Consider the following 12168-nt stretch of genomic DNA (forward strand, 5'->3'; position numbering starts at 1 on the left):
ACAGTTTCTATTGATTTTGAATACACAGAATATACAGAGACTCAATGCATATATATGCATAACTAACTTGAGGGTTAAGATACTATCTTTCCCAAATAAACACAATTCCCTAATATACAGAGATTTCCAAATATACAGGACTGCTATGTATGGCATGAAGTCACGTTGTGTTAACAGGATGCTCCAAGCAATGATGATTCCCAACCCGTAAGCGGTATTCGAAGCCAGCAATTACCGATGCCTCATGCTGACCATGTAAGTACTTTTGATGTTTTGAAGTGATTTGAATTATTTATAGATACATATTCTTATTATTTGTTACGTCCGTTACTTTTTAATAGGCCAGTTTCTATAAATAAATATTTCAAAAAAATAGGCCAGTTTCCTAATTGGGAAAGTCAAATGTTATTTTAATTTTTTGGGACCACTTTTCTTTTAGCTTCTTTTGATGACAAGTGTTATGTGGACCATTTCACTTATTTCTTTGACTGATAAGTGTCACGGGGACCATTTCACTTCACTTCTTTTATTGACAAGTGTTTAGAGAACCACTTTCAATAATTAGTTCTCTTAATTTTCCTTAATTTTCTCAAAAAAAGAAACTGGCCTATTAAAAAGTAACGAAGGGAGTACTAAAGAGCTATTTTACTCACATAGTATACCGTGGTATGGTTCCACTTACATGCCGATGGCAATGCAATACTTTCAGGTATTACGTCTTCCTAAATACTTTTTCTTTTTTTATGCTTATTGTTTTCACAGTAATAGTCTTCTAAATTTACTGTATACTTTCCACCCAGCAACACAGCATGGGAAACTATAATCTCATAAATAACCATCAACGGTATTCTTTGAGAAGCTACAACACTGTAAACGACCATCAATTATGTTCTACGGGCATAATTAACTTCCCCATCCACCAGTAAAATGTTTTATTTCGTTTATGATTGAATGTATACGACTTACCTACTATGAGTTTCACATTCCACTTAGCTTTCTGTTTTATGTACATGCATATTCACAGTAGTACGGTAGATGAACTCATTAGTCATATGCCTTGTGGGATTGTTATGTACTCCCTCCGTTCTTTTTTAATAGGTCAGTTTTGTTTTTAACGAAATTTAAGGAAATTAAGAGAACTAATCATTGAAAGTGGTCCTCATGACACTTGTCAATAAAAGAAGTGAAGTGAAATGGTCCCCATGACACTTGTTAGCAAAAGAAGTAAAGTGAAATGGTCCACATGATACTTGTCATCAAAAGAAGTTAAGAGAAAAGTGGTCCCAAAAAATTAAAATAACATTTGACTTTCCCAATTAGGAAATTGGCCTATTTTTTTGAAACTTTTATTTATAGAAACTGGCCTATTAAAAAAGAACGGAGGGAATATATTTCAGGGACCAATGAATTGACAAGGAAGATGAGAAGGAGCGAAAGACCTAATCAACCACCAATGAATCTTTAAGTTAACAGCGCACACAAGTACAATTTTAGATTTTATTTGTGCCGTGAAAATGTTGTTCCTTGCCTTTTGAAAGGATGATCTTTTACAAATATTAGTTTCTTATATTAGACATATTAGTGGTTTACGGTCGAAATAGATGGTGTATTAGCTTTTCGTCTTCACAAAATTGGTTAAAAAGACCAAAATCAATAATTCTTGGATGAAATGGACAGTTAGATTTTGATACTGTTTAAATGGACAAAAATGTAAAAATAGACAGGATGTAACCAGTTTCATCGTGCCCATTTTCAAATATTTTTTCTTATTTTTAATTTACACAGGATGTATCCAATTTCATCCTTACTACTTTTTAAATTTAAGATAGGATGAAACCAGTTTCATCCTCACTATCTTTTTTTTGGCCATTTCACCCAAATTATTTTTTACTCGTCCATTTGAATCGTGATTTAAAAATATCTGGACAAATGACCCATTTTCCGTTTCATCTTCTTGTAATTTTCTTTTGTGAAACAAGGATGCAGTTTAATATGCCCGTACTCTGTTAGTTTGGGAAACTATTCCATATTCTTCTTATGATTATGAGAAATGAAATCACCACCGCTACCCATGGCTCTTAAGGTTTGATCATCTTAAATTGTATAAATAAAGACCTTATTTGATTTCGATAATATAATAGCCAAAAGGACAAGGGATTCGATCAATTTCTCGGTTTAATTTTTCCCACCAACTCTTCCCGCCAACTCTTCTTATAGCTACTGTAATCAATGGATTCTGTTAATATACTTCTTTGGTTAGGAAGTAGGTTCGGTAAAAGAATATCCATAATTTTGTTAGAGTCTTTATTGTTTTGACTTTTTTCCTTGATTTTCTCCCCTCTCTAACGGTGACATCTTTTATTTATGAGGAACTAATTTAGACACATGACAGATTATTATTGGTGGGACATAATGAGACACCCAAGTAGGTCACAGAGGATCCGAAGCCCCACTTTTGATGGTGTTACTAACGTACAGTTAAGTATTTGATGTAAACACGGTGTAACAAAATTATTTAGGTTAAAATTCTGACGAAAGTGTTGTCCGTCTGCTTCTTTATCGATGCCGTTACTAACGAACGGTTAAATACTTGATGTAAACAAAGTATAACCCAATTTTTAATATTTCAACCAATAAAGTTATGCCAAGTGTCCTCACCATACCTTTTATGTTAGAAAAGATCTATTTCGACCAATAGAAAACGAGAGTTTCATCACTGTTCAATGTGAGAGCTTATTTTGTCAAGACCTTTAAGGGAGAAGATTTGTTTTCGAAACAACGGTAGGATCCATAAAGTACTTGTGTTTTTTGCTGCTGAAACAATTCCAAAAAGTATTCCAAGCTGATGAAGGATGCCAACCAATAAATGTCTGGTTATTTGGTCAGGTCAATAACATCATGCATGCATAATTGCATATCATATTTTGGGTTCCACCTTGCAGTTGTAGGGTGGTTAATTCTCAAAACAAGTAGGATGGTTTCCATCATATCTCCCAAGCAAGAGGTTGGGACTTTTAGTCTCTCAGCCACATCTGGGGACAGGTCTAAGCCCTATCAGTTAAACAGAAAGAGACATACATGCATATCTTTGTTTTCTGTTCCGTACCTAGCTTTTAGCAAATTCAAATTACTAACATGGAAAATTATGTGAAAAAGGTATACACACGGGTTACTTCTTAAACCATTATTTGATTTGGAAGGTTCCTGTTTTGAAATTCACATGATGTTTACTACAAAGATGTCTGCTGTGCATCAATGCATGTATTCAGCAATCCAGCTAAACTGCTAAAACTACTCATAACCATCGAAAAAGTTCCAAACCATACACAAAAAACCCACATGGATCCTGATTTTTTTGTCTTTAAATTTCATAACAAGCACCAACTGAATTAATTAAAGAAAAAGGACCTTAAAAATTGCCAGCCCAAAGATTTCATTAATTTTGTTTAATTCGAAAGATCTCGTTTTCTTTGCATTTAATTTGTTTGTTTTTGTACACGTAAATGACAGCCTAATTTTGTCACAACATTGTAACAACTAGTCAAGTAGAGAAGCCCCCTAACTAAATTAGAATACCACTACTTAATAATGTTAATACATTATCTAATAAACAAACTATTTATATTATTATGAATTTGTCTCGTCACTTTATATAAATACCCCCATAACGTTGTCATTCTATATTGTACTACTACTATTACTTCGACTACTACTGTGATCATTTCTCTGCAATCAAAACTAAAACAATGGCAGCAGTTTTGAGAGAAAAACAACTTCTGTTTTTAGGGTTCTTCATTTCTTTCATTACTGCTGTTCTATCGGCGCGCCACCACCAGCAGCGTAAACTCTATAAACCTCCAACTCTCAAAAATCTAAACGATAATTTCCCTCGCCAGACCTTTGATCAAGCCTTTTCCCCTTATTTTGGAGGATCAAATCTCCAGGTTAGAGATAAGGGAGCTTCCGTTGATATCAGTCTAAATAAATACACTGGTACGAATATATAGTAGTTTTCCATTTGGATAGTGATAACACACAGTTTTGCTGATTGAATTTTTAGATTAATTTTTGTTAATAACTTACAACAGGTTCTGGATTTATCTCACAAAACCGGTACCATTACGGATTCTTCAGTGCATCCATCAAGTTCCCTGCCGGGGATTACTCAGCTGGCGTTGTCCTTGCTTTCTACGTGAGTTCCTACTAAAACGTCATGTTAATATTGATTATTGTTATAGTAAGTAGAACTTTTGAAACCATGCATAAAACCACATACATGCATCAAGTATGAAGTAACTCTATTTTGAAAAAAAATGTAATCATGAAATTGACAAGACGCGCTTTGGATGCAGTTGTCCAATCAAGATGTATATCCTAGAAGCCACGACGAGATAGACTTCGAATTTCTTGGACATGCAAAGAGGAAACCATGGAATTTGCAAACTAACGTCTACGGCAACGGGAGCGTGAAATATCACGGCCGAGAAGAGAAAATTCGTCTTTGGTTCGACCCTACAAAACAATTTCATACTTACACGATCATTTGGAACTCTAACCACATTGTGTAAGTAGCTAGTAACATCCTCATAATTGTCTTAGTTATGGATTTGTTTACCTGCAAATAGCAATGTTTAACTAATTGGTCTCCTATTAATGAATGCAGGTTTCTTGTTGACAATATACCAATAAGAGAGGTAACCTATACTAAAATGATATCTCCAGCGTACCCTTCGAAACCCATGACTCTATACTCCACAATATGGGATGGATCACCTTGGGCTACTGATGGTGGAAAATATAAAGTCGATTACAAGCTATCGCCTTTTGTAGCTTCATTTGAGAAATTGCAAGTGGAAGGTTGTATTTGGAATAATCAAACAAAGTCATCCCTAACACCATCCCCTTCACCAACAATGTCACCGGCGCAATCTCCTTACCCATCTCCGACTCCTTCATCAGCACCGCTCTTTTCGTGTACTAAGAGCGGCGGTAACGGGAAAATGGATTCAGTAGAAGGAGAAGATGTTATAAGGTTATCGGAAGAACAGAGAAAAGCAATGGCGGAAATAAGGAAGGAGTACCTGACTTACTCTTACTGTAAAGACAAAAATAGATTTCCTGTTTTACCACCCGAATGCAATTCACAGTAATACTTACCCTAGTTAGTAAGTTCGCGAATGATTCGCGAATCATTCGCGAATTTTTCCGTATCACGAATTTTACCGTCTTATTCGCGTACGTTTGCAACTCCGAACCCAAGTCGCGTATTATGTGGCATTCCCGGATTATTCGCGAACCGTTCACGAATTTTACGTATCCCGAATGATACGTCCGCTTAATTCTTCATAAATTCTTTAGCTTTTACTTTTCAAAGATCCCATTTTTTGGGCTTTACTGCCTCCCGAGCATACACGACCGAATATTAGACGTGTTGTAATTTTTCTGAAACAAAAACGACTGAAGAGATTTGAAGGTGAAGGTGAGAGAGATCTCAAACTCACTAACCAAGCATCTAAACCACCATACGACGTCCTCTTGGATAACTAATGTTGTATATATTATTAATATCATCATATTAAGTTTATTTTTTCTTTAAATAACTCACACATATGCATAAAAATTGGTCTATGACCTTATAAATACAAATTATTTGTTATATATAGATACCGAATTTTCAGAGCCGAACTCACATTTATAAATCGAATTATATACGTACGTATGCCGTTCCGAATTACTAACGAACCACGTCCCGTTGACCGAATTTTGGACCGAATCTGGATTTTACAAAACCGTATAATACTCGTACGTTTGACGTTCCGTACGTTTGCCGAATCCCGAATTGCTAACTAGGATACTTACCACTTCTGCATACTCAATTATTATTAGCTAATTAATTATTCTTTTAAAATGTTAACAAATTATTTTTCGGTTGTAATACTGATTTTTTTCTGTAATATATAAATAAAATATATAAATGGAAATTCATTTTATTTTAATTCGTATATATGTATTTGTTTCTGATTACTTGTGTATCCCAATTTGATTTAGGCTCCAACTGAAACAAAGATAATGTCCTGTTTCTGTTTCTAACCAAAACACACCCCACAAAATTGAATTGGGATTGTCTTTTTATCATTATGCGCAGGCCAAAACATCCAACTGCCACTCCCTTGAAATGTGGGATTATCTCAATTTGAGTGTATATTGCTTGTACAGCGCTGCCTCATTGGCATCATTATTGTCTATTTCTTCTGCACACAACTTAATAAGATTTTGTGGTACAATACAAAATGTGAAAGAAAACAGAATCTTTTTTAACGCGTATATATCTGTCACAACATCTCTAATCAAATTCACATCAGTCGGGTGTTGGCTCAATCAAGATTTGGAACCACGCATAAAGTAGGAAAAGAAATAATTTTGAGCTAATAATATTGTTCATTACAGGATGTTTTCAGGATTTGATTTATAGCCAAGCTGGATTCTTCAAGGGAGTAACAACAGCTTTCACTTGTAAGTAGTTGGAAAGACTGTAGATACCCTTTTCTCTGCCATGACCACTCATTTTGTATCCACCAAAAGGAATAGTTGCATCAAACACGTCGAAGCAATTGATCCATACTGATCCGACTCTCAATGCTCGCATCATCGTATTTGCGGTGTCTATGTTTTTCGTGAAAACTCCTGCAGCTAAACCGTATCGACTATTGTTGGCTCTTTGTATTACCTCATTTATGTCCCTGCACAGTTTATATCAATCAAAATCAAAACCTCAATCAACCCCAGCTGTAACCACTTGTCATAACAAACCAAGAGAAGGAAAGAGGTAGAGTCAGTTTTATTAGCTAGCTTACTTGAATTTCAAAATCGACTGCACAGGGCCAAAAATCTCATCCTTCGCGATCAACATGTCATCCTAGAAAGAGAGAGATTGAATAGTCAGTCCTAATTTTCCTTGATGTTGATTGAATTGTTATCCAAATGAAAGTATGCAGTGAAAGGCTATACCTTAACATCAGAGAAAACTGTAGGCTTAATGTAGTAGCCCTTGCTGCCAAGTCTCTCTCCACCAGTTTCAAGATTAGCCCCATCCTCAACACCGGATTTGATGTATTTTAAAATCTTCTTGAATTGTTTTACATCGATCTAGGAATTTCAAATGGCAAAGCAAAGCAGTAGATATAATTTAGCAGATCGATATCTTAAGTAAAAAGAATATCATAATCCCTTGCAGTATCATTTACTAGAATAGTAATAGTTGATCCTGAAAGATTGGTAAAATTTCTAACCTGTGGACCTTGTTCAACCCCCTGCTTAAAAGGATCACCAACAATACGTTTTTTAGCAAGTTCCCTTGATTTCTCAACAAACTCATCATATACACGTTCGTGAACGAAAGTACGAGACCCAGCACAACAGCATTGTCCCTACAGAGAACATCACATCTAAGCTTTTATGACTATTGACCAAGAATAGCTCGAGAAATGCAACTTGTAAGAATCAGGAGAAGTAAGAAACTAAAACTGAAGTGCCTACTTGGTTGAAGAACAGAGCAAAGTGGGCAGTATTAACAGCTTCATCAATATCAGCATCATCGAATACAATAAATGGAGATTTCCCTCCAAGCTCCAAAGTAGCTTGCTTAAGATTGCTTTTTGCTGACAATTCAAGTATTGTCTGCCCAGTGGCAGTCGATCCAGTGAATGCAACCTGCATGGAAATGAACTCATGAGTATTACCTTGAGCACAAATGACCCGGTAAAATACCAATATGAGGTTACCATAAAAACAGTTTCCCAGTATTTGAAGCAAAAAATTTGATGCTATGTAGGGATAATAGAAGAGTTCAATGCAGTCTTACACAAAACAATGCTGAGAAAGAGCATTACCTTGTCGACGTCCATGTGACTGGCAAGACCTGCACCAACGGTTGCTCCAAATCCTGAGATGATATTTACAACACCAGGAGGAAGCCCAGCCTGCGGTATATTTTACGTATAAGGAAGAGAAATATCACTACTAAAAGATTTTTATTCTTAGTATGATTAAAAAGTCAACTGGAAACATTGAAGACTGGTACATGAAGTGTATAAAAGATAACCAAATCTGTATACATCATCTAGCTGGTGGAACATAATAAGAAATTCAACTTTTCGGTAGTCAAATCTATGAAACATACCTCAAACATCTTTTCTTTGTGTGGAAATCAAGGAGCATGAGAATGATAAATACAATGAGATATATGCGTTTCGGTACTTACTTCATGGAGAAGGTTTGAAACATAGAGAGCTGATAAGGGTGTCAATTCTGCGGGTTTCATGACAACAGTATTTCCAGTTGCTAAGGCAGGTCCAATCTTCCAAGCATACATAAGAAGGGGAAAGTTCCATGGAATAATCTGCCCGCAAACACCTATTGGCTCGTGAAGGGTTTGAACATGATATGCTCCATCGGCAGGAACGGTTAGACCATGAATCTTATCAGCCCAACCTGTATTTTCAAAGGTAGTGTGTTAGAACTTCAGTCAAATTCTAAAATATGCAATTAAAGTTACAGTAGTACGAGAACAGGTTTAAGAAAATGCAACGCATGGTTACAATATCCTATTATTTCTCTTACCAGCATAGTACCGAAATAAACGTGCCACCATTGGTACTTCGATTTGTGCAGCTTGTTCGAAAGGCTTTCCGTTGTCCCACGTCTCGAGCGTTGCAATTTCATCATTATGCTTCTCGATCAAATCGGCAAAACGGTACAGTATCTTCGATCGTTCCTGCGAAACATAACAAAATATTTGATGTTACAAATTTGTAGAGGAATCCAAAGTACTGTTAAAGTAGTACTATGGTTTGGTCATTACATATGCTGTCATTTTTGGCCATGGTCCCTCATCAAAAGCTTTACGAGCAGCTGCAACTGCACGGTCCAAATCCTCCACCGAAGCTTCAGAAACATTTGCAATAACTTCTCCTGTTCTTGGATCCAAGGTTGGGAAAGTTTTTCCTGGAAAAAGTATAAAAAGTTGCAACAATGTCATTCGAATTCCGCGCGGATCGTGTCAAAAAAAAAAAAAAAAGTACGTGAGAATCGTAACCAACATACCAGATGCAGAATCGACAAATTGTCCATTGATCAAAAGCTTTGTATGTTTTATTTCAACATTTGGAGTGATGGGCTCTTCAGTAGCAGCACTACTGCTAAACCTTGAAATGCTTCTTTCCCACCTTGAATTGTTGCCTAAAACAAGGTAAGAATAAGTAATTCTACTAAAAGGAGTATAAAGCCTTAATCCTACCTAGAAAAGTATCAATAGAAAGCATTTTAGAATAATGGAAAACAGATAAAGAAACAGAAATGGATCACTCCAGACATGGAAAGGTGGAAGCAGTAATTAAGAGTTACAGTCCAAAGGATTAAGTTACTCGACTCATTGCTCTCTAATCCTTGTAAGCAATTTCTTTAGAGGTGTATTTGCCTTACTCTTAACAGTTGGAACCGAACCACTATCACGTCCCAAGGTTTGAATCATGAAAGGGGCAACCTAAAGATGCAATTAGTATTCAGAGCCACTCTCATAGCCTGGTGGTACATTACGAACTTAGTGGTCCTAATAATTAACTAATGTGAAATGCTTCTAAGATATACTCCTTCAGTTCTTACCACAAGCTGAAATGCTTCTAAGATGTACTTCTTTAGTTCTTACCACAAGCTGAAATGCTTCTAAGATGTACTCCTTTAGTTCTTACCACAAGCTTATTTAGACAAAAGACGGGATTTCAATCTTTAACCTTGCACACAATAAACACAAAGGGAAAAAAATTTAAGAGTAACATGTAAGACCCAATCTTAGTGAGGTTAATTAATTTAGTTCCGGCAGGAACCTGATATCAAAATAAGAAGAAAAAGTTCTTTCTTCTATAGCAAATTCATACACTAACCAACTTGGATTAGTCCTGTTGTCCAAGGCCTGGCATGACTTTTCTTAATGTCAGAAGTTTGAATCCCTGAGCTAGAATTTGTTGGTATGTTAAGAAATTCTACCTTTTTGATAAAATGAAAGAAAAAAAATTCACACACTTGTTTCTTGGTTTTGTTGTACTAACCAAAGCAAATATTATGAAGCAGACTTGAAAACATAACAATAAATCTAACAAATTGCAACACAGAGAAATGTGTGATCATAATCAAAATATAGCCAATCAAAGAATGTATGATACATAACCTATTGATGAACGCAAAGAGCGAGAAAGTAACGAGGTGATTCTTCGAGTAGCCATCAAAACAATCCACACAAACAAAAAAACTCCCAAATTGCAGAGAAAATGAAAAAAAAGTGAAGTAACAGTCTTGGTTTATCTCTCTTTATTCATTAAACACAGACACCTACTTCCTCTCTATATATATCAAAAAAGTGGTTGACGGAGCATACAAGTGGTAAGAAGTATGAACAAGCTACCAAAATTAGAAGCAGAATTTGTTAAAAATTTGAAATGTATCTGTCTTTATTTGACAAAATACTTACGAGTTAAGATAAGCTATCTGGTGGGCAAAAGTAGGCAACTCAAGAATTTCAAAAGTAGAGATATATTAATTAATTAAAATAAAGTAGGTAAAGGATAAAGATCATTCCAAAAGGGAAGGAGAAAAAGAAAAGTGCTAAGCTAGAAAAGATTATTATTAGGATAATGGAAAAAAAAAGAAAGACAAGGATGAATAGGAAACCTATAAAGGTAAGAAGAACTAGTGACATGTGAAATGGTTGGGAAACTAACACTGTTTACCATTTTGGTAGACTTAACACAATTATGCTGAAAGACTAGTTACAGTTCTAAGCATAATGGTAATTTGACTCATTAGAAGCAATTAACTTTTAGGTGTATTTTCCATTACAGTGTTACCATTTCAATCAGAGCAAGTAAGCTACTACCACATCCACGGTTCCAATCGTGAAAGCCACAATTTAAATTGGATGGAACCTCCACAATGTCAGCTTTGTGGTATTTTATGGTATTGATGGTACACTTAAATGGATGCTTTGTAAGATCTATTTTCTTAGACAGAACATGGTAAACAAAAAAGTGATACTACGTAATAACCAAATCTTGATTTTTCTTAGGTTTGAAATTGATTTCCAATTAAACTCCAACATGATTCTAAAATAACAAAAAGAGACAAGTTTGTCCAAATCTCTTGTTGTTAACATGTTATTTCACTTTCGTTTTCATTGTGATTCATTTGACTCACAATCTTAATTAGAAGATCAAGATTAATGCATGAAAATATACAATCATATCCAAAAATATACAATCAATTGAAGAATGAATGTTATTTTTACCTGCTGATGAACGTATTGAAGAATTAGCCAAAAATGAGCGAGACAATAGCGATGTGATCCTTCGAGTAGCCATTACAGGTAAAATCCTTTGAAAGAAAATGAACGAAAACAAAGGATCAGTCCTGTTCTCACTCTATCTATATCTCTTCTTTTCACTCTCACACACAAACACCTACCTATATATCAATCAAAAAAAAGTGGTTGACTGAGCATAAAATCGGGATAACGGAGAAGCCACCAAAGTTGGAATTGTTGAAAGAGTTGTTGAAGATTGAAACTGTAAACACTGTACCTACATATTGCTTGTCGCATATAATCGAGTGCCGTGACACATTTGCATGTCACTGTGGGGCCAAATCTTTTTGTTTTAGAAAGTACTAAAGATACGTGACCAAATGAGAACGTGTTAAGAATTACAAAAGTTGATAGATTAATGAATAAAGTAGATGAATGGTTATCCAAAATTAATGGAGAATGAGAAAAGGAACTAAAAAAGATTATTATTCGAGTATGAGAATGAGTGGGAAACCAGAAGAGAAGATTTGGCCGGGAGTGGGACTATGCTTAGCTTACCATTTTAATGGTCTTGACAAGGTAGTGTTTGACACGTAAAGTACACAACTTGCCAACCTTCGATTTGTCTTCTTTACTGAGGATGCCCCTAGTCATTTGGTGGTCGATTTGAGTTCTCACAACATTATTTTTTTCCTGGTCGATTTCTCTTTTTTCCTGTTTAGTACCTCCGTTTCTAAAAAGGAGATATTATCACCTTTTTATTTGGCAAAAAATAGACCAATTTAAAAAGATGATAGTATCTCTTTTCCAGAAACGGA

At 35.3% G+C, this 12168-nt stretch overlaps 2 protein-coding genes across 5 annotated transcripts; one reads left to right on the top strand and one right to left on the bottom strand.

Annotated features, from left to right (window-relative positions):
• Window positions 1–3672: 3672 nt before the first annotated feature.
• Window positions 3673–5996, top strand: LOC113297915 (probable xyloglucan endotransglucosylase/hydrolase protein 33). Of its 2 annotated transcripts, XM_026546518.1 has the most exons (5): window positions 3673–3993; window positions 4089–4192; window positions 4353–4564; window positions 4664–5157; window positions 5860–5996. In XM_026546518.1, exons 1-4 carry the CDS (start codon window positions 3747–3749, stop codon window positions 5148–5150), a joined length of 1050 nt encoding a protein of 349 aa, XP_026402303.1. In that variant the 5' UTR covers window positions 3673–3746; the 3' UTR covers window positions 5151–5157; window positions 5860–5996. The 2 variants fall into 2 exon arrangements, with proteins under 2 accessions (XP_026402303.1, XP_026402302.1); XM_026546517.1 differs by lacking the exon at window positions 5860–5996 and having other exon boundaries at window positions 4664–5161.
• A 295-nt stretch (window positions 5997–6291) lies between these two features.
• LOC113297914 (aldehyde dehydrogenase family 2 member B7, mitochondrial-like) lies at window positions 6292–11670 on the bottom strand. Of its 3 annotated transcripts, XM_026546515.1 has the most exons (12): window positions 11512–11670; window positions 11336–11421; window positions 9103–9237; window positions 8861–9003; window positions 8620–8773; window positions 8261–8490; window positions 7890–7979; window positions 7537–7710; window positions 7290–7427; window positions 7009–7146; window positions 6855–6916; window positions 6292–6740 (listed from the first exon to the last, which is right to left on the bottom strand). In XM_026546515.1, the coding sequence occupies exons 2-12, from the start codon at window positions 11406–11408 to the stop codon at window positions 6467–6469; spliced, it is 1611 nt and encodes a 536-aa protein (XP_026402300.1). In that variant the 5' UTR covers window positions 11409–11421; window positions 11512–11670; the 3' UTR covers window positions 6292–6466. The 3 variants fall into 3 exon arrangements, with proteins under 3 accessions (XP_026402300.1, XP_026402299.1, XP_026402301.1); XM_026546514.1 differs by having other exon boundaries at window positions 11336–11621; XM_026546516.1 differs by lacking the exons at window positions 11336–11421; window positions 11512–11670 and adding an exon at window positions 10223–10451.
• Between the last annotated feature and the right edge of the window lie 498 nt (window positions 11671–12168).

Source organism: Papaver somniferum, chromosome 7 (assembly GCF_003573695.1).
Source record: "Papaver somniferum cultivar HN1 chromosome 7, ASM357369v1, whole genome shotgun sequence".
Taxonomy (NCBI): domain Eukaryota; kingdom Viridiplantae; phylum Streptophyta; class Magnoliopsida; order Ranunculales; family Papaveraceae; genus Papaver; species Papaver somniferum.

What these genes read in the sequence shown, in the direction of transcription:
- LOC113297914 (XM_026546515.1), bottom strand. Translation starts at nt 11,408, where the DNA reads ATGGCTACTCGAAGGATCACATCGCTATTGTCTCGCTCATTTTTGGCT. An exon ending in TTTCAAACCTTCTCCATGAA is followed by an intron (nt 7,980 to 8,260) that starts GTAAGTACCGAA and finishes AATATACCGCAG; the next exon opens with GCTGGGCTTCCTCCTGGTGT. An exon ending in CAGTCGATTTTGAAATTCAA is followed by an intron (nt 6,741 to 6,854) that starts GTAAGCTAGCTA and finishes TAAACTGTGCAG; the next exon opens with GGACATAAATGAGGTAATAC.
- LOC113297915 (XM_026546518.1), top strand. Translation starts at nt 3,747, where the DNA reads ATGGCAGCAGTTTTGAGAGAAAAACAACTTCTGTTTTTAGGGTTCTTC. An exon ending in CAGTCTAAATAAATACACTG is followed by an intron (nt 3,994 to 4,088) that starts GTACGAATATAT and finishes AACTTACAACAG; the next exon opens with GTTCTGGATTTATCTCACAA. An exon ending in GCGTTGTCCTTGCTTTCTAC is followed by an intron (nt 4,193 to 4,352) that starts GTGAGTTCCTAC and finishes CTTTGGATGCAG; the next exon opens with TTGTCCAATCAAGATGTATA.